Consider the following 21,942-nt stretch of genomic DNA (forward strand, 5'->3'; position numbering starts at 1 on the left):
CAAAGGCATGAAGAATGGACATGAAGAATAGAATTCCAATGTGAAATGATTCTGTCATTCCTCATCTAATGTAAATAAACAATCAGGTCTTAATATTCCCCTTTCTTCCAGAAAGGGAATTATATTTGTATAATTGTTTTTTTCTGTGATTTTTCTTTAGTGCCTCAATATTTTTTAAAATATTTTTTAACAATTTTATTTATTTATTGAGACAGAGAGAGATATAGAAATAGGCAGGTAGAGAGAGAGAAAAAAAATGGGCACACCAGGGCCTCCAACCACTGTGAACGAACTCCTGATGCATGCGTCCCCTTGTGCATCTGCCTTACATGGGTCCTGGGGAATCGAGCCTCGAACAGGGGTCCTTAGGCTTCACAGGCAAGCACTTAACCACCAAGCCATCTCTCCAACCCTAATGCCTCAATATTTTATACCTAAAGGGGAAGATTTACTATAGAATGTTAAAATTAAGGAATGAGGGCTGGTGAGATGGCTCAGTGGTCAAGCTTGTTTGCAAAGCCTGGGTCCATTTCCCCAGTACCCACATAAAGCCGCATGCACAAAGTGGCACAGGTCTGTAGAGTTCGTTAGCAATGGCAAGAGACTCTGGCATGCACACTCTGTGTTTTCCTCTCTCCCTTCCTTTCTTCCTCTTCTTGTAAATAAATAAAAGTATTTTAAACAATGAATAAGCTGTTTGTTTGTAAATGTCACAGGCTGCAAAACGGGAACTTGAACGGCAGCGACAACTGGAATGGGAACGAAATCGAAGGCAAGAACTTCTAAATCAAAGAAACAAAGAACAGGAGGACATTGTGGTGCTGAAAGCAAAGAAGAAGACATTGGAATTTGAATTGGAAGCTCTGGTGAGTGACGTTTGCCTGCGCTTACGATGTAGACTGCCACTGAACTGCTTGCTAAAGGCAGTACTTAATTCCTGTTGTTTTCATTTGTTGAAGAATGACAAAAAACATCAGCTGGAAGGGAAACTTCAAGATATCAGGTGCCGATTGACCACCCAGAGGCAAGAAATTGAGAGTACGAACAAATCTCGAGAGTTAAGAATTGCTGAAATTACCCACTTGCAGCAGCAGTTACAGGTGGGAATTTTATTCCATAAAATCTCTCAGGTTTCCAGGTTTTTATCTCAATCCATTTATTTATTTGACACATGTTCTGCATCTAGTGTGTATTGGGCTCTGGCCAGCAGTAATGAAATAGGTAGGTGACAGTGGCTTTGAAGTAAACTCAGCCACTGCTTGCTGAACACTGCTCTGAGGCCACAGTGAACAGGTGTGCTCTCTGCCTGCACTGTGTGTGTGTGTGTGTGTGTGTGTGTGTGTGTGTGTGTAGGAGACACTTAGCACTATCACCAAGTTCATAAAATATGTGTGCGTCGAGTTTCTGTTGCCCACAATGCATAGGACCAGAACTATTTAAATTCTTAACAATTTTGTGCCTTTGGAACATTTATATAAGTATATATTTGTAAAATTTTTATATTTTAAATTTCTATTTTTATATTTATATTTCACATAAATATATTTATTTTATATATTATGCATGTTACATAATTCATATAAATATAAAGTATTTTATTTATATTTCAAATTTTATATTTATAAAATTTTTATTAAAATATATATGTATGAGATGTCTTAGGGAGTGAGACCCAAGTCTTGACACAGGATTCATTTATGTGTGTCACACACACACAGACACACACACACACACACACCTTACATGTACTACTGGAAATAATTTGATGTGGTGTGTCTATATGCTATCTGTGACCCTTCAGCCTGAGGTCAGGTGTGGAATTTTATACTTGTGGCTTGATGTCAGTACTCAAACAATTACAGATTGTATTGCATTTTGGATATCAGGTCTTCAGAATAGGAATGCTGAACTTGAGCTCTGTTAGAAGATGATGAGCACTGTGCAGAGAGAATGGGAAAAGGAATAGAGTGCTGGGAGCAGGGAAATTATAATTAAAAAAATTTTTTTTGTTCATTTTTATTTATTTATTTGAGAGCGACAGACAGAAAAAGAGGCAGATAGAGAGAGAGAGAGAATGGGCACGCCAGGGCCTCCAGCCACTGCAAATGAACTCCAGACGCATGCACCCTTTGTGCATCTGGCTAATGTGGGTCCTGGGGAATCGAGCCTTGAACCAGGGTCCTTAGGCTTCACAGGCAGGTGCTTAATTACTATGCCATCTCTCTAGCCCGGAAATTATAATTTTAACTAAGCTAGTAAGACAGGCCTTTCTATGAGGTTGACATTTGAGCACAGACCTGAAATGGATGCAGATCTGAGCATTGTCCATGTCCCCAGACTGTCCAGGTCTCTGGGATGCTAGATATAGCGTCAAGACCACTGGGAATCAGATGAAAGGCAGGTCACACAGAGCCTGTCATCCAGCAGCAAGACTTGAGCTTTGTTTTGGTAATTACAATAAATTAGTGCAATTAGTTAGGATGTGAGAGATAATAGTTGGGGGCACAATGGAGTGCCTTAGCAGTTCTGCCTTCATTTTCTTGCCTCTCCAAACCTGCTCAGTGCTATCACCAGCCTCAATATCTAATGTGGAACTACAGGCGTTCTGTGGGAATGATCATGAACCTTGTGCCATGTCTAGGCTAGGCTATCTTCCTCAGTATGTTGGTTTTGACATTTATCAATGTGGTAGGTTATTTTCATGTCTGATCAGTATCTTTATTGATCTGTTCAGGATTTTTATGAGTAAACAGACAAGGAGAATTTATGTACGTCTTGTTTACAACTGCGTCTCATTTCTATTAGGTAAATGGTTTGGAGTGAATTGTTCTTTGCATACATGTGCGCCCCATCCTGTGAGCACTGTGGATAGTGCAAAGCATTGTGCCTTGCACGTTCTCACCAGCACTTTCTGGGTGATGAAGGTTCTTCTCCTTGCCAACACTTGATGTTGTCATTATTATTTTTTAAAAATATTCTTGTTGGGCTGGAGAGATGGCTTAGCGGTTAAGTGCTTGCCTGTGAAGCCTAAGGACCCCGGTTCGAGGCTCGGTTCCCCAGGTCCCACGTTAGCCAGATGCACAAGGGGGCGCACGCATCTGGAGTTCGTTTGCAGAGGCTGGAAGCCCTGGCGCGCCCATTCTCTCCCTCTCCCTCTATCTGTCTTTCTCTCTGTGTCTGTTGCTCTCAAATAAATAAATAAAAAATTAAAAAAAAATTCTTGTTTATTTGAGAGAGGGAGAGAAAGAAACAGATAGAGAAAGAGAGAATGGGTGCCCCGAGGTCTCCAGCCACTGCCAAGGAACTCCATGATGCGCCACCTTGTGCATCTGGCTGACGTGAGTCCTGGGGAATCAAACCTAGGTCCTTTGGCTTTGCAAGCAATCGCTCTACCCATTAAGCCATTTCTCCGCTCATGTTCTCATTATTTTTAATGTTAGCATTTCTGCTGATGTAGCAGCATTTCACCGTTGCTTTCATTTGTATCTCCCTAAATTCTAATAAAGTTGGGTGCCATTTTGTATGTTTACTGACATAGTTATGTGTCATTGTAAAAGTGCCTGATCAGACATTTTGTCCATTTTTATTGGATAAAAGGATAAGTTTCTTTTATATATTCTTGTTGATAAGCTATTTATCAGACACGTTTTGCAGTCTGTGACTTACTCTTTGTTGTTGTTGGTTTATTGGTTGGTTATGGGGATTTTTGGTTTGGTTTGGTTTTTTTTGATGGCGGATCTCCGTATATCCCTAGCTAGCCTGAAACTTACTATGTAGACCAGGCTAGCTTTGAATTTGAGTCGGTCTTACTTCCTGTCTTCTGAGTGCTAGGATCATAAATGTATACCAACATCCAACTTGTTTAGCATTTCTGTGATGGCGTGCTTTTTTAAAATTTTTTTTTTTTTTTATTTTTATTTATTTATTTGAGAGCGACGGAGAAAGAGGCATAGAGAGAGAGAATGGGCGCGCCAGGGCCTCCAGCCACTGTAAACGAACTCCAGATGTGTGCGCCCCCTTGTGCATCTGGCTAATGTGGGTCCTGGGGAATCGAGCCTCGAACCGGGGTCTTTAGGCTTCACAGGAAAGCACTTAACCACTAAGCCATCTCTCCAGCCTACGTGCTTTTTTTTTTTTAAAGTATTTTTATTTATTTATTTGCAAGCAGAGAGAGATGGAAGACACACACGCACAGAATGGGTGCTCCAGCCACTGTAAATGCACTCCAGATGCATGCACTACTTTATATATCTGGCTTTACATGGATACTGGGAAATTGAACTTGGGTCATTAGGCTTTGCAGGCAAGCGCCTAAACCACTGGGCCATCTCTCCAGCTCTGTGATGGTGTTTTCTGTGTGCGTTCATCGTGGGTAGGCATGTGTGTGTGTGCGTGCATGCACGTGCTTGGAGGCCAGAGGACAACCTCTAGTGACGTCTCCCTTTTTTGCGACAAGGTTTCTCCTTGGCTTGAGCTTACCACATAGGCTAGGTTGGCTGGCCAGTGAGCCCCAAAGATCTACTTGTCTGCATCCCTCCATGGGCCGCAAAATTCAGCCTTTTTTTTTTTTAAACCTGGGTTCTGAGGATCAAACACAGACCCTCAGAATGGCACAGCAAGTGCTTTACCAGCTAGTGGTAAAACTTTTACTTTTGTTTGTTTGTTTGTTTTGTTTTGATTTTTTCAAGTTAGAGTCTCACTCTAGCCCAGGCTGACCTGGAATTCACTATGGAGTCTCAGGGTGGCCTCGAACTCTCAGTGATCCTCTTACCTCTGTCTCCTGAGTGCTGGGATTAAACCCCACAGAACCTTTACTTTTTTTTTTTTTTTTTCTCTTTTGGTTTTTTCAAGGTAGGGTCTCACTCTGGCTCAGGCTGACCTGGAATTCACTCTGTAGTCTCAAGGTGGCCTTGAACTCATGGCGATCCTCCTACCTCTGCCTTGAGTGCTGGGATTAAAGGCATGTGCCACCACGCCGGGCTTCAACTTTTACTTTTTGATAAGGGTCCTTTATATTTTCCACAAAACCTTTGAATGGTTCAATGGTTGCAGACACCTTCACTAGATAATAAAGGTATTCAAATTTTCTTTTTCATCTTGAATTTGTTTTGATAATTTGTGCCATTCACTGAGTTTGTTCATTTCATCTAAATTATCAAGTATATTTTCATGAAATTATTTGTAGGTAGTGATGTTCTGTCTTCCGTCTTTTTTGTTTTTCAAGTTAGGGTCTCACTGTAGCCCAGGCTGACCTGGAATTCACTATGTAGTCGCAGGGTGGCCTCAAACTCACAGTGATCCTCCTACCTTTGCCTCCTGAGGGCTGGCTATAAAGGTGTGTGCTACCACGCCCAGCTCGCTCTTCCCTCTTAATGCTTGTGGTTTTCATCCCATTCTTTCCCTCTCTGCCTACTGCTTCCTCCTCTTCCTCTTTGCCCCACTTTCTAGTCCCTCCTCCTCCCCTTCTTCCTGCTATTCCTTTTGAGCAACCCATCTGGAAGCTTATTGATTTTGTTGATTGTTTTAAAACAATTTCTTAGCTAGATTGATGTTTCTCTATGGCATGTCTGTTTTATATTCATCAACTTAGGTTCTCTCATATATTGTTCCTTCTTCTTACTTGGGGATTCATTTCATTTTTTCTTCTAGGCTTAAAAGCAGGAAACTTCAATAATTAAACTTGGGCTCTTCATTTTTTATATGTTTTGAGTTACAAATTTATTATTTAGAATAGCTTATGGCCACATTTCACAGAGCTTTTGGATTTTTTTTTAGTTAGTTTCTCTCTAGCCCATGCTGACCTGGCACACTGTGTAGCCAGGCTGGCCTTTAACTCAACAGCGATCTTTCTGCCGCTGCCTCTTGAGTGCTGGGATTAAAGACATGTGCCACCACTCCCGGCTCCACAAAGCTTTTTCTGCCGCTTTTTCATTTATTTCCACCGGCATTTCTTTGACTGGGATATGTACAGTTAAGCTGTTTTGCTTCTAAATATCAGGGGGATCTACTTTTTTCTTTCTGAGATATTGTCATTTGTAAGCGCATTCTGCAGCATTTCAGCCCTTTAAGTTTCTTGAGCCTTTGGGGTCTGTATGTGATGGTGGTGAATGTCTCATATAACCTGAAAAACAAATGTGTGCTGTGTTCCAGGCAGGTAGAGTGTCTGTAAATCCATTTGTGCCTTTGTGTGTGCACGCCCACTTCCACCAGTCACAGGGGAGGAGTGTGCACACCTGTATCAGTTTACACTTAGGTATTTTTCTTGCTGTTCTTTCAGTTGTTGTTTCATGGACTTGGAAGTCTGAACAAAATCTTTAACAGTTTGAAGAATTGGGATATGAACATGCACAGTAAGCAGTAACAGCAGTTCATTACCAAAATTAAAATAAAGGCATGACCCTTTATCAGGTGTACGGTTCTATATGTTGACTTTCTTCATTTGTGTTTCATTAACTAACCATGGAGAAGTTTCATAAAATACTCTCCCGAAAAACTTAGGGTCAAAGGCCATGTGCGTAGGGTCCCAGTATTGTTAACAAATATTGTGTGATGAAACATGCTTTTATTGTTTATGATTGATATGTGAATGTTTGCTTCAGAGTAAAAGAAATCTAGATTCCTGAAAAAGTAGCAAGAATAATGCATATCTTGTTTCTTTTTACTTTTGTGTGTGGATACAAATGAACGAGTGTGCGGAGGGCAGTGGTCAACAGCGGCTGTCTTCCTCACAAGATCAGCCTGAACCTGGAGCTCACTGCTTTGCTTAGCCTGGTTCGTATGCAAGCTCTGGGGGTCCTGTTTCGGCCCTGGTGTTACTGGCACATGCTGCTGCACCTGGCTTTCCTTTCAGTGCCAAAGTCTCCAATTCAGACCCTCATATGACAAGCACTTCATCTACAAAACCTTACCTTTCTTTTCCTGCTCTAATAATGCATTTTTAAAAACTACATATTTTTATCTATTTCTTTAAGAGAGAAAAAAGAGACCTGTGTCCTTAGGCTTTGCAGGCAAGTGCCTTAACTGTTAAGCCATCTTTCCAGCCCTAATGCATGTTTGGAAGAAAGGTCCACAGAAGATGGGAGGTCCTGGTTCTCCTTACATGGATCAGCACATCCTTGCTTGGACATGAATCAGGGAGCCTTTAACATTGATTTGACCAGGGCTGGGACACCATGGTTCAGTGGGTGTAGTGTTGGACAGTCATGCTCTCATGCTTGAGTTTGATATTAAGTCACCACGTCAAAAAGCTGTGTGTGGGCTGGAGAGAGGGTTAAGATGTTTGCCTGCGAAGCCTAAGGACCCAGGTTTGATTCCCCAGGACCCATATAAGGTAGAAGGACAAGGTGGTACATGTGTTTGGAGTTTGTTTGCAGCGGCTGAAGGCCCTGGTGTGCCCATTCTCTATCTCTATTTGCCTCTCTCTGTCTCTCTCTCTCTCTCTCTCAAATAAATAAATATATAATTATTTTTACAAAAAGCTGGGCTGGAGAAGATGGCTTAGTGGTTAAGGCATTTGTTTACAAAGCCAAAGGATCCAGGTTTGATTCCCTAGGACCCACGTAAGCCAGATGCACAAGGGGGTACACACATCTGGAGTTCGTTTGCAGTGGCTGAAGGCCCTGGTGTGCCCATTCTCTCTCTCTCTCTCTCTCTCTCTCTCTCTTTCTCTCTCTCTCTCAACTGTGCTCCCTCTCTCAAATAAATAAATAAATAAATAAATATATTTTTAAAAAGCTGTGTGTCATGGTACACTCACATGGCAACTGAGGAATGATACCTGAGGTGGTTCTCTGGCCTTCATATGCACATGCACAGAGAGAGAATAATAAAAGATTAAGTTGACCTATTTTGAAACTTAGGATACCCATTTTAAAGTAATGTTCGTAAACATTAAACAGTCTTGGTGGTCCAAGCCAGGTCTCCTCCCAATGCTTCGTTGTGTCTTCAGGATTCAGTAAGATGCCTTGCTTTAATTTCAGTAGGAGAAAGATCTGATTTGTGTATTTGGTTTTGTGACGCTTTTGGCAGTGGATTATTCCTAGACTAAGAGGCACCTACGCCTGCTGTGCGGATCTGCCTTCTCTGCCGTTTAGAGCCACATACAGTCTACTCTGCACAGTCAGTGTCTCTAAGCGAGACTGGTTGGGAGGCCTCTGCTGGAAATTTGAAAGTAAGGCAGCTTTGTTTCTTGAAAACAAAAGTCAGTGCTCAGAGATCTTTCTTTTTTAAAAAATTAAGGTAAAACTATCACCTTCTTGACATCCTGGAAAAGCCACAAGTGCACTAAGATGTGCAGAATCTATTCAGGGAAACTTCAGCTGAATCTAAGCAGATTCTGTGTTTGGCAAGTTACCCACGAAAACTCAAATACAGCCTTGTACAGTGTGGTCCTAGCCTTTTTCTTTTGCCAGTTTTTTTTTTTTTAAGGTTTTTTAAAGGCTTTTATGAACCTGTTTAAAATTCCATTCTGTGTGGTAAAAACATGTACGTCAGCTAAGATTCTCGTTGTGACAAATCTCTTTTTGAATTGTTTCCAGCTTCACCAGAGAATAAACCCAAGTTCAGCCTTAGAAAGTTCCAAAGCTCAGAATAGAAAGTAGAATAATTCCTGCTGAGTTAGCTTGCAAACAAGGCCATTCCATTTCTACTTGATCCTCATACAATTAAGAGATCTTTACTTCAGTTTTCTTTCGCAGAGTCCAACCTAAAATGCATTTTTTAAAAAGCTTATAAATATCTAGTAAGTCAACAAAAACGTTAGCCCTATTGAGGGAGCTGTAACTGTCTTAAGTTTATTTTGATGAAAAAGCATTTGGCAAACAGTTCGTTCCTTGGCAAGAAAATGAGACCCTACTCTGACCAAATGTGTCAGAGATCCGCGATGAGCTGAGGGGTGGGCGGGGGATGAGACACTGGCTGAAGCTGCTGTGATACTGAGTGCTGGTGTGGCACCACGTCTGTCATTCACTGCTGCTGTCCTCCCTGTCTCCTAGGAGTCTCAGCAAATGCTTGGAAGACTTATTCCAGAAAAACAGATACTCAGTGACCAGTTAAAGCAAGTCCAGCAGAACAGTTTGCACAGTAGGTGTCTTCCTGTTTGCTTTAATTTGTCAGTGCTCATGCGGGGTTGTTCGGTATATGGGTACGCGTGTCGCACCAGAGGACGACCTTGGGTAGCGGCCCTCAGCAACACTGTCTCCCTGTTTTTGAGGCCGGGTCTTTCATTGATATGGCGCTTGCCAAGTTAGACTGGCTGGCCGGTGAGCCCTGAGATCTTCCTGTCAAAAACTCCTCCAGGGGCTGGGAAGATGGTTTAGTGATTAAGGTGCTTGCAAAGCCAAAGGACCCAGGTTCAATTCCCCAGGACCCATAAGCCAGATGCACAAGGTGGCGCATGCATCTGGAGTTCGTTTGCAGTGGCTGGAGGCCCGGGGGTGCCCATTTTCTCTCTATCTGCCCTCCCCCCGCCTCTCTCTCAAATAAGTAAATAAAACTTAAAAAACAAAACAATCCCTCCAGCACTGGAATTGCGAGCATCTGCCATCACACCTGGCTTTTTTACATGGGTTACCATGGATCCAGACTCAGCTCCTTAGGCTTGTGAGGCAAGCGCTTTGCTGGCTGAGCCATCTCCCCAGCACTGGAATTTTCTTTTCTTTTTTGTTTTTTTGAGTTAGGGTCTCATTCTAGCCCAGGCTGACCTAGAATTCATTCAGTAGTCTCATGGTGGCCTTGAACTCACAGTGATCCTCCTACCTCTGCTTCCCAAGTGCTGGAATTAAAGGCATGTACCACCATACCTGGTGGAATTAGAATTTTCTTTCTTTTTATTTTTTTGTTTATTTATTTGAGAATGACAGAGAAAGAGGCAGAGAGAGAGAGAATGGACACCTCAGGGCCTCCAGCCACTGCAAACAAACTCCAGATGCATGCACCGCCTTGTACATCTGGCTTACTTGGATCCTGGGGAATGGAGCCTCAAACCGGGGTCCTTAGGCTTCACAGGCAAGTGCTTAACCACTAAGCCATGTCTCCAGCCCAGAATTTTCTTTTTTCTTTTTTTAAATTTTTTTGTTCATTTTTATTTATTTATTTGAGAGTGACACAGAGAGAAAGAGGCAGATAGAGAGAGTGAGATTGAGAATGGGCGCGCCAGGGCCTCTAGCCACTGCAAACGAACTCCAGACGCGTGCGCCCCCTTGTGCATCTGGCTAACGTGGGTCCTGGAGAATCAAGCCTCGAACCGGGGTCCTTAGGCTTCACAGGCAAGCGCTTAACTGCTAAGCCATCTCTCCAGCCCCAGAATTTTCTTTTTAAAGTTGGCCCTTTGTGGTACTGGGATGGGCCCCATGGCCTATGCTCATCAGCGCATATTTTAACCACTGAGCTATCCACCTCAGCCCTAAACTTTTTCTTTTTCACTAGCAAGAATTTTCTTAGGAGACATGTAAATTTTAAACATTTTCTTTTTAAAAATATTTTATTTATTTATTTGAGAGAGAATGAAAGAGGCAGATAGATAGAGAGAATGGCCATTCCAGAGCTTCTAGCCACTGCAAACAAACTCCAGATGCATGTGCCTCTTTGTGCATCTGACTTTACGTGAGTACTGGAGAATCGAACGTGTGTCCTTTTGCTTTGCCAGGAAGTGCCTTAACCATGAAGCTATCTCTCCTTCTCTTAATCATTTTCTTGACTGCCAGATAACATTTCTCCTGTTTTGTTTTGTTTTTTTTTCTGAACTAGGAGATTCACTTGTTACCCTCAAAAGAGCCTTAGAAGCAAAAGAACTGGCCCGGCAGCAGCTCCGAGAGCAGCTGGATGAGGTGGAGAAGGAAACCAGAGCAAAGCTGCAGGAGATTGACGTCTTCAATAACCAGCTGAAGGTAACTGAGGCTGCAGGCTCTCCTGGCCGCGGGTGTCCCACCCTTCTTTCCTAACTGTCCAGGGGAGTTGGTACCGAAGCCCGGGCAGGAGGTGTGTTGTGCTGGTTTGCCACCGTCAGGGAATCTTCATACCTATGGGTTAGCAGGATGCCATCGGAATCACCTGCCTCCTTTATCCACAGAGATGGTTTAGTTGTCTGTAAGCTCCATGGTCGGTCCCAGCTGGACACATAAAGCCAGATACACAATGTGGCACATGTGTCTGGAGTTTGTTTTCAGGGTCTAGAGGCCCTGGTTGTGCCCATTCTCTCCCTCCCTGTCTCTCTCCTCCCCCCACTCCCGCAAATAAATAATAAAAAGAATTTTAAGTGATCTTTAAAATGTAAACTATAGCAAAACCAGGATGGAAGTAGTTCATGTCTTATAACTGTTAGTTATATATTATTTTGAATTTATAGTTATATATTATTTTGAATTTAGGTAGATTTTTGAGCTTTTTTCACTTTATATTCTTTCTTCTTCTTCTTCTTCTTCTTTTTTTTTTTTTTTTTGGTTTTTCAAGGTAAGGTCTTACTCTAGCCCATGCTGACCTGGAACTCACTATGTCATCTCAGGCTGGCCTGGAACTCACAGTGCTTCTCCTACCTCTGCCTCCCAAGTGCTGGGATTAAAGACATGCACTACCACACCCACTTGCATTTATATTCTTATCAGAAATTGAATGTACATTATTTTACTCATTCTGTTAACTTAAGATTCTTATATTTGATTCTAGCTAGTTTAGCTTTTGATGCTAAGAAGTAAAACTCTTTTATTACAAAAAAATTAAATAGAAGCATATTTTGGATTTTAAGTTGACCTCTGGGTTGAGAAACTATGCCAGATTGTCTAGACTTCTGAGTTTAAAGAATGTGTGTTAGGTAATGAACTCTCCTTGTCCAATTCCAGGAAAGTGCTCTTAGGGGAAATATTATTTAGTCAACTTAGTTTTTTCTTCACTTTACTTTCATGTCTACATATTGTGTGTGTGTGTGTGTGTGTGTGTGTGTGTGTGTGTGTACACTGCTTGTGTTCTGTCTTGGCACATATTTGATTACAAGTGTTAAGTCAATATTGAAACACTGCTGTGAGTGCTCCGTCTCTAAGTTCAATAAACATGCGTACAAGAGCTCTCATTGTGACTTGACACTGTTCTTGGCAAAAAGAAGACAACATTGTTGCAATTTTACAATGTTTTTAATAGCCTCTTGGAATATGAATTGTTACATATTCAGCTCTCTTTGGAACCCAGGCCTGCCTGAATGTTGATTCCTTTTCTAGAGATCTGGCTCCAAAGCCAGGGTTTATATATTAGAAATTACTCTGGGCAGAGATCATTGTTTGATACCCAGAAAATTTCGGGATTAAATGACATTAGCAGTCGCTGCCATTTCCAAAGCTAACGCCTGTGGATTCAGGAGAGTTAGCCTGCAGTCTCTTCCTGCTTGGTCCCATAGTGATGTGGAGTCACTCTGATGACTAATTACTGTTTGCTTGATTGACCAGTATGCTCCAGTCAGTATCAGAGTGTTTCTTATCCAAAGACGAATTTAGGCTTTTGTCCCACTGGCTCTTTTTCCACATATACTTCATTTTAAATAAGAAAAATATATTTCTGTATTTATTTTTCATTTAGTTAGCCATCATTAACTTTATTCTTAATATGGTCAGTCTATAAAAACCACAAGGCTACGTGGCTTTACTGTTGGAACTTACTGTCCATCTGCAAGATTAGGTGAATATGCTGTATTGTTTTATGGTTTATGATTTCTAGAATTCCACTGAAATCTGAAAAAACCAAAACCAGGAATGTTTAAGTGAAAGAATCAAAAGTTTTATAATTTCATTGAGATGACTCAGTGATGTAGTCTGTTAAAGGTCTTCTACTTTTCTTTGTTTCATCCATACTGGGCAATAAAAAGTATGTTTTTTCAACCATTGAGCATGTTTGTTTCTTTTAAACTATTTTTATTTATTTGCAAGCAGAAAGAGAGAGAGAGAGAGAATGGGCATGGGCATGCCAAGGCCTCCAACCACTGCAAATGAACTCCAGATCCATGCACCACTTTGTGCATTTGACTTTATGTGGATACTGGGGAATTGGACCCAGGTCATCAGGCTTTGCAGGCAAACACCTTTAGTTGGTGAGCCACCTCTCCGGCACCACTTTTTCCTTTTTTTTTTTTGGTTTATTTTTATTTATTTATTTGAGAGCGACAGACAGAAAGAGGCAGAGAGAGTGGGCACGCCAGGGCCTCCAGCCACTGCAAACAACTCCATATGCGTGTGCTCCCTTGTGCATCTGGCCAAGGTGGATCCTGGGGAGCCGAGCCTCGAACCAGAGTCCTTAGACTTCACAGGCAAGCGCTTAACCACTAAGCCATCTCTCCAGCCCCACTTTTTCCTCTTAAAAATACGTTTATTTAAAGCTGGGCATGATGGCGCATGCCTTTAATCCCAGCACTTGGGAGGCAGAGGTAGGAGGATTGCCAAGAGTTCAAGGCCACCCTGAGGCTACATAGTGAATTCCAGGTCAGCCTGAGCTAGAGTGAAACCTGCCTCGAAAAACCAAAAAAAAATTTATTTGACAGAGAAAGAGGGAGAGAGAGAATGGGCGTGCCAGGGCCTCCATCCACTGCAGATGAACTCCAGACACATGCACCCCCTAGTGCATCTGGCTAATGTGGGTCCTGGGGACTTGAACCTGGGTCTTTTGGCTTTGCAGGCAAATGACCTAACTACTAAGCCATCCCTCCAGCCCCCACTTTTTCCTTTTAAAAAATCAAAACCCAGGGCTGGAGAGATGGTTTAGCAGTTAAGGCACTTGCCTGCAAAGCCTAAGGACTCAAGTTTGATTCCCCAGTACCCATGTAAGCTAGATGCTCAAGGTGGTACATGGCGTCTGGAGTTTGTTTGCAGTGGCTGGAGGCCTGGCGCACCCATTCTCTCTCTCTCATATATATCTGCCTCTTTTCCTCTCTCTCTCTCAAATAAATTAATTAATTAAATATTTTTTAAAAAATTAAAACAGGGCTGGAGAGATGGTTTAGTGGTTAAGTGCTCGCCTGTGAAGCCTATGGACCCCGGTTCGAGGCTCGGTTCCCCAGGTCCCACGTTAGCCAGATGCACAAGGGGGTGCACGCGTCTAGAGTTCGTTTGCAGTGGCTGGAAGCCCTGGCGCGCCCATCCTCTCTCTCTCCCTCTATCTGTCTTTCTCTCTGTGTCTGTTGCTCTCAAATAAATAAATAAAAATTGAAGAAAAAAAAACATTAACAAAAATTAAAGCAAAACCTAATCTTGTACTGTTCCCCACATCGTCTCCATCAGATTCATTCTTCTTCTGAGGAATTTCCCATTTTCTTTAATTCAGGAAGAATTACACTTCCACCTAATAATCAGCATTGGAAAACCTCAAATTTTTATATAAAGGAGAAAAATGGGCCTTGTTTTATATAGGAAGTGTCGCATGAAGTTTTTTTCCCTGGGGGTGGGGAGACAGACAGACACACACACACACACACACACACACACACACACACACACACACACAGTCTCTTTACCCCAAATAGGGCTCAGACGACAGACGAAAGCGTGGTTGCACCAAAATCCAATTCAGAGCACTGGGTGGGGAGTTACTTGCAGGAGCATGGGTAACTCAAAGTCCCCTGCATTGCAGCAAAGTCACACCCATTCTGGATGGTGACTTCATGAAAGCTGCATCGTGGAGTCTTTTTTCTAGCTTTTCCCAAGATCTCTTGCAACTAGGAGGAAGCAGGAGGGAACAATTAGAATTCCAGGTGAGTGACTTGGGACGGTCTGCTTCTCCATCTCCTCAGCAGAGTTGTCAGTAGCTCCAATACCATAGCCGTAGACCTGTTATCACAGTATTGGCCTCTCCCAAAGTTGTCATAGCTACCAGGCCAAAGTACTCATTACTTTTAGATGACATCATGTTATGCCTGGAGGAAGCCCCACCCTTCATAGAACAGAAGTAACTGAAAACCATAAGGTAGTTTTGAAGTAGAATTACCATCTACTCCTGTTAATGACATCAGGTTGAACATGTGACCTCAAATCTTGGATCTTCATAGAATTTCTTAGAAATCATGGTGGTCTTTCCCTTCAGAAAAGGCTTCCATGTATTTAAATAGATGCTTACTTTTTAAGTAGGATATTTATATATTTCAAGACTGCTCCCAAGATAGGGAGCTGAAGGTATAACTCAGCGCTCCAGTCCTTGCCTGGTATTCATGAGGCCATGAATTCATTCTCCATTTCCACACACATCCACAGATCCCAAAATGAGTCTTTCTCATTTATCACCAACAAGCCAAGAATTACTTGAGAAAGGAAACAATTTTACTATAGTGATTCACCTTTGCTTTTTTTAAAAATATTTAAAATTTTTCTTTATTTAAGCGAGAGAGAAACAGGTGGAGTGGGGGAGAGAGAATGGGCATGCCAGGGCCTCCAGCCACTGCAAACAAACTCCAGATGTGTGTGCCTCCTTGTGCATCTGGCTTATGTGAGTCCTGGGGAATCAAACCTGGGTCCTTTGGCTTTGTAGGCAAGTGCCTTAACCACTAAGCCATTTCCCCAGCCCCTGCTTTTGTTTTTAAAAGGGAAAGTTTGTAGCAAGTTTGTAAAAAGGGAAAAAAGGGAGAATGAGAGAAGAGGCAAAAAGTGAGAGTGAGTGTCCTGATATAGTGAGGTTCTTGTGCTGGAAATTCCCCAGTTGGCAGCTTTAAAATTAAAGACTCCAGAGATTTGTATCAACTATAAAATTTAGCTTCTGGATGATGGCATGAAATATCCGGACAGTGAACAAGCCAGGAATAAATTTGTTGGTGATTATTGCTGGCATGAATTAGTACTTCTTAAAGTAGTTATAATTCATAGAACCAAATTTATTTATGACAAGTTTCTCTTTTCAAAATGTGTTTTATATGCAACAATCACATCTCAAATCCATGCTCCTGAACCATCAATTTAAAATTAGTAATTTTATATAACTTTCTCTGTATGCCTCAGTTTATAGGACATCAACTCTCAACTTTTTTTAGAGAAGCTATGTTCCTAAAGGGCACACTGAGAAACACATTTTTTTTTTTTTGGTTTATTTTTATTTATTTATTTGAGAGCGACAGACAGAGAAAGAGGCAGAGAGAGAGAGAGAGAGAATGGGTGCGCCAGGGCTTCCAGCCACTGCAGACGAATTCCAGATGCATGTGCCCCCTTGTGCATCTGGCTAACATGGGTCCTGGGGAATCGAGCCTTGAACCAGGGTCCTTAGGCTTCACAGGCAGGCGCTTAACTGCTAAGCCATCTCTCCAGCTGAGAAACACATTTCTTATAAATTTTTTTTAATTTTTTATTTATTTATTTGAGAGTGACAGACACAGAGAGAAAGACAGGTAGAGGGAGAGAGAGAATGGGCGCGCCAGGGCTTCCAGCCTCTGCAAACGAACTCCAGACGCGTGCGCCCCCTTGTGCATCTGGCTAACGTGGGACCTGGGGAACTGAGCCTCGAACCGGGGTCCTTCAGCTTCACAGGCAAGCGCTTAACCGCTAAGCCATCTCTCCAGCCCTTTTTTTTTTTATTATTATTTATGGTGCTTGCTTAAAATTATAGTTCTTCTCTTCCTCCTTTTCTTCTTCCTTCTTCTTCTTTTTTAATGAGAGAGAGATGGGGAGGGAGGGAGAAAGCAAGAGAATTGGTGCACCAGGGCCTCTAGCCACTATAAGTGAACTCCAGACATGCGTACCACATTGTGTACATGTGCAGCCTTGCTCATCTGGCTTACTTGGGTTCTGGGGTGTGAAACCTGGGGTCCTTAGGCTTTCCAGCAAGCACCTTAATGACTAATTTCTCCAGCCTCAAAAAGTACAGTTCTAAGTGGTGTCACAAAGCATTGCTCATGGGATCTGGACAGTAGCATCTGAGTTCACCTTGCTCTTAGCAGTCTTAATATTACTGAAACCATTTTTCTTGTACTGATAGCCTAATGTACCACTCACTTGTCAAGATCTCTTAAAAAATAAATAAATAAAACATTTATTTATTTGTTTACTTATTTATTTAAAAGAGACAGAATGGGTACACCAGGGCCTCCAGCTACCAATGGGTGCACCAGGGCCTCCAGCAAACAAACTCCAAACACATGCGCCACCTTGTGCATCTGGCTTACGTGGGTCTTGAGGAATCTAACCCAGTTCCTTTGGCTTTGCAGGCAAGTGCCTTAACCTTGAAGCCATACTTCCAGCCCCAAATCTTAACTGTAATGTTGAGCAACAGCATAAAATATGGCTTATAGTTTGCACGACTCCACTGTATTCCCGACATAGAAAATCTATAATACCTAAAGAGGCAAAAGCTTAATGTTTCATATTGAAAAGTTGAGTCCATGTTGGGCCCTGTCTTACCACTGTGTGCTGGGTGAGTCTTGATGTGAATGACCATTTTCATTTGAGCATGTCTTTCTTCTTCCAGTCACTGGACATGGAGGAGGCAGTCAGCAGTGGCTGGTAGTTCCCCTGGGCTGTGTTGTTCATGTAGTCTTTCTCCTAAAGGTCTCCAGGCCTTATTAAGGAAGTGCACCTCTTCCCCAGACTAAGAATGGGGAACCATTTGTGCTTTTGTTCCCCCTGCAGATGTGTGCCACACACACACACACACACACACACACACACACACACAGTCACACCTGTCAAGGAAAACTTGCTGCCAAGAACTGAATTGACATTGACACGAGAATGCCCTTGATGCTAAGTAAGGTTGTTGCTTAACGAAGGCTTCTGTGCTGCTGGTTTCAGACGCTTGCTTTCATGCTAGGCTCATTTAGTCTGGAGGCAGTGTGTGGCAAAACGTTTAGCAATGGGAGAAAAGAGCCGGGGAAAGGACTGCAGAACAGAATAAGAAGTCAGGGGAAAATGCATGCAAAGGGAAACAGTGATGGAAAAAAAGATCCAAAAGAGAGCTGGAGAGATGGGCGTGGGTCCAGTGACTGTGGAGCCTCCTGTAATGAATAGAATAATATTTGGCTGTTTCACAGTTTGTTGCCTTATTTTCTTTGGCATAAAATTTTATTTTTATTTGTGTGCTGCTTTGGAAAAGGCTTTTCTTCCCAGAAGTAATAATGTCCTCTAATCCATTACTTGTGATTTTGGGGGCTTTATACAGATTCCTTGATTATGATCAAATTATTAGAATATGCCCCAGATTTAGAACAGTTAAATAATGTTATATGGTATGTATTATGCCATGACTGAAGGCTCACTTCATTATTGTTTAGTTGGTTGATTGAGGGGTTTTGTTTGTTTGTTTTTGGAGGTAGGGTTTCACTCTAGTCCAGGGTAACCTCGAACTCACAGTGATCCACCTACCTCTGCATGACCTCACCCAATGGGTGATTGAGTTTTTAAGATTAACATGTGAGCTTTTTCTTTTTAAGGTTGTAAAACAAATAAAAAAAACTAATAAGATATTATCAGCCAGGTGTGGTACACACCTTTAATCCCAGCACTCAGGAGTCAGAGGTAGGAGTTCAAGGCCACCCTGAGACTCAGAGTGAAATCCAGCTCAGCCTGGGATTTATGTGTAAAGCTAAAGTGCTTGGGGGAAGTTGAGGTGTTTTTGTTTTTTGTTTGTTTGTTTAGCTAGCTCAGGCTGAGCTGGAATTTACTGTGTAGTCTCGGGTCTCAGGGTGGCCTCGGACTCACTGCAATCTTCCTACCTCTGCCTCCGAGCGCTGGGATTAAAGGTGTGTGCCACCACACCCAGCTGGAAGTCGAGGTTTTTCAGAAAAACAGTGTGTTTTCTCTCTGGGAATGTCAGGTGCTCACCGAAGCTCTGCTGCCCCATTGCGTCTGCAGAGAGGAGGGACTTTTCTAGCTCTTTCTACTCCCCTGTGTGCCACAGTCTCCACACGCTGGTTTCCCACTTGAGCCATGGGGATTAGTGCTTCTATTTGGTGAATATTGAATTCAGGTTTAGAAGTCTTTTTTTTTTTGCAAGGTAGGGTCTTACTCCATAATTAGTTGAATTATGTTTTTGTCTCTCGTGGCCATGAGACAGTCTAAAGTAAAAGCAAAAGGCAAAATAATCCTATCAGAAAGTTAAGTACTAGGCTAGAGAGATGGCTTAGCAGTAAGGCACTTGCCTGCAAAGCCAAAGGACCCATGTTCGATTCTCCATGACCCACGTAAACCAGATGCACAAGGGGGTTCATGCATCTGGAGTTCGTTTGCAATGGCTAGAGGCTCATATTTTCTCTCTTTCTCCTTCTGTCTTAAAATAAATAAATAAATAAATAAATGTGTTTTTTTTTTTTTTAAGTTCGGTACTGGGGCTAGAGAGATGGCTTAGTGGTTAAGCGCTTGCCTAAGGACCCTGGTTTGAGGCTCGATTAATTCCCCAGGACCCACATTAGCCAGATGCACAAGGGGCACATGCGTCTGCAGTTCGTTTGCAGTGGCTGGAAGTCCTGGCGCACTCCCTCTCTCTCTCTCTCCCTCTCCCTCTCTCTCAAATAAATAAATAAAAATAAGCAAAAGAGAAAGTTCGGTACCGAGACTAACAAGTACACTTCCATTAATGCTGATCTCCTGCTGGCTGCTCACTTTTTTCTCTCCAAAAGAATTATGCAAAGTAGTATTTGTGAATAGGAATCCCACGCATATTGTTTAGGAGGATTCTTATTAATATTTCTAGAACAACACTTCACATGATACATCTATTTTTGAGTGATTCTAAGACCAAATAAAGGAGAAGCTGTCACAGTAATTAAGTCAAGTGATTCTGTGCCCCTTGATGTAGCCATAGAGCAGTCATCTTCAGTGAACTTGAAAGAGAGCCATTTTTCTCAATGGAAAAATGGCTGAGTCTTTTTGGTATTCAATTTGTCAAACATACTGCTTTTGAAATACTTTGGCCATATGTCATAGTATGTCCAAAGCTATTTTATGTCACAAAAGTCTTAGTACTGTAGGGAAAATAAGTGATTTTCCCACTTTGGCTTAGAGAAGAAATTTAAAAGTTGATTTGTCTTAATGGTACAAGATAGAATCTGCTGTTTTGTAAAATTCTGGCTTATGTTTCATCAGAGACCTTTTGAGATCTGATCAAACCTGAGAGCCTTCTCTGCTGGAAAAAGGCCAATACTCCAAGTTCACATGCATTACAGCATTTATAGAGCTAAAACTTTCATGGACATGGCCCTATGCCTTTAGAGTGCTTCTTATGTTACTGGATATAAAAATTACTTTAAGTCAGATGTAGTGGCATGTACCTGTGGTGGCAGCTAGTTGAGACTAAGGGCTAGAGGACCCCTTGAGCCCAAGAGTTCAGTGCCAGCCCGAGAAATGTGTGCAAATTCCATACTGTAATAAACTTTTAAAAAAATACTTGATTTTCACTTATATACAGTATGTCTTCTTATTTCTCCCATTGAAATACTTGTTTGTGACATGTTGCTAAAGATTCTTTTTATTTAATAATTTTCTATTTATTGAGAAAGTAGACTGGGAGCCAGATATGACATTTGCAGGTAATCTCAGCATTTGGGAGAATCAGGAGTTCCAGATCATCCTTAGCTATATAGCAAATTCATGGCCAACTGGGGCTGCATGAGACTTTGCCTTTAAAACAGAAAGGAGAAAGGGAAGGGAAGGGAAAAGGAAAAGGAAAGGGAAGGAAAGGAAAGCTAGGGATGTAACGGTGGTAGAGTGCTTGTCAAGCATGCGTAACCTGTAGCCCCGGGTTCAATCCCAGATACCTTCGTTGATATAAACAAAGAAGGGATGCGTTATTAGATAATTCTGAGTTGTTGCTTGTTATGCCTACTGCAAATGCATCATTCCCTTGAGTAGACCTCACTAAGGAAAAACCAGTGAAGTTGTATGCCAGTGCCATACATATCATTAGGTTAAGTATCCTATGACATGATGGATGTAATTGTAGCGTGATTGATTTTAGAAAGAGCCACAGTAAGATACAAGCTTTTGGTTCTTTATAATTTCTTTCTATTGTGTTTATAATAGAGAAGTAACTGACAATGTCCATGTGGGTTTTTCTTTTTTTTTTTATAATTTTTTAAAAATTTATTTATTTGAGAGTGACAGACACAGAGAGAAAGACAGATAGAGGGAGAGAGAGAGAATGGGCACTCCAGGGCTTCCAGCCTCTGCAAACGAACTCCAGACGCGTGCGCCCCCTTGTGCATCTGGCTAACGTGGGACCTGGGGAACCGAGCCTCGAACCGGGGGCCTTAGGCTTCACAGGCAAACGCTTAACCACTAAGCCATCTCTCCAGCCCTCCATGTGGGTTTTATAGATGGGCAAGGTCACTTTAATGCTGTGGTCTACCAGGAAACCTAACTTTATCAATTTACTGTTAATACAGTTAGTGTGAATGAACAATTCATGTGCCATCTTGAAAGAATTTAAAAGGTGCTTTCCAACAAGTGCCACTGTACTTGAGTCTTCTTAATAGTGCTGAAAAAGATGGTGAGACCAGAGCAGCCACCCTCCCATATGTGAAAGGACTTGGTGTTCCCCGCCGACTTTGTCATGGCCAGAGAAGCAAAGCCACTCCCTGGTTTCCAGTACTATTCCAGGAGCTATTTAAAATGTTTATCTTAGAATTAAGACTGCTTTGCTTTTATTGGTTCCTGCCATTTTAAACTACTAAATCCAAAGGAAAAAGACTGGAATGCTAGCCAAACCTGTTAAGGTCACCTCAATTTCCTTCAAATGGATTGTAAGTCTCAGCACTGTGTGACTTGGATGAAGTAAGTGGTTGAGAATCTTTGCCATCTTCAAATCTGCATCATAAGCTGCCAGGGCCGTCTGTTATCTTTTTTGACATCTGTTATTTCATCACTCCTACAAGCTCCATTTTCTCTAGAGTGCTTGAAACTGCAGTTTACTCAGAGAGCGCCAAAGATCAGCCCTGTCCTGTGATGCTCCTGTCCTCTAAACTTACCTTCCTTCATGGACTTGATACACTGAACAATTGTG

At 42.0% G+C, this 21,942-nt stretch overlaps 1 protein-coding gene across 9 annotated transcripts in view; it reads left to right on the plus strand.

The window, feature by feature from the left end:
* Positions 1-21,942, plus strand: part of Itsn1 (intersectin 1) — a 227,127-nt gene that overhangs the window by 107,546 nt on the left and 97,639 nt on the right. For all 9 annotated transcript variants that reach the window (XM_004654454.2, XM_045150359.1, XM_045150358.1 and 6 more), the window contains exons 13-16: positions 717-866; positions 960-1,100; positions 8,994-9,081; positions 10,747-10,886. In XM_004654454.2, the coding sequence (XP_004654511.2) occupies positions 717-866; positions 960-1,100; positions 8,994-9,081; positions 10,747-10,886 (519 nt within the window). The remainder of the gene's footprint in view (positions 1-716; positions 867-959; positions 1,101-8,993; positions 9,082-10,746; positions 10,887-21,942) is intronic.

This window comes from Jaculus jaculus, chromosome 5, assembly GCF_020740685.1.
Source record: "Jaculus jaculus isolate mJacJac1 chromosome 5, mJacJac1.mat.Y.cur, whole genome shotgun sequence".
Lineage (NCBI taxonomy): Eukaryota > Metazoa > Chordata > Mammalia > Rodentia > Dipodidae > Jaculus > Jaculus jaculus.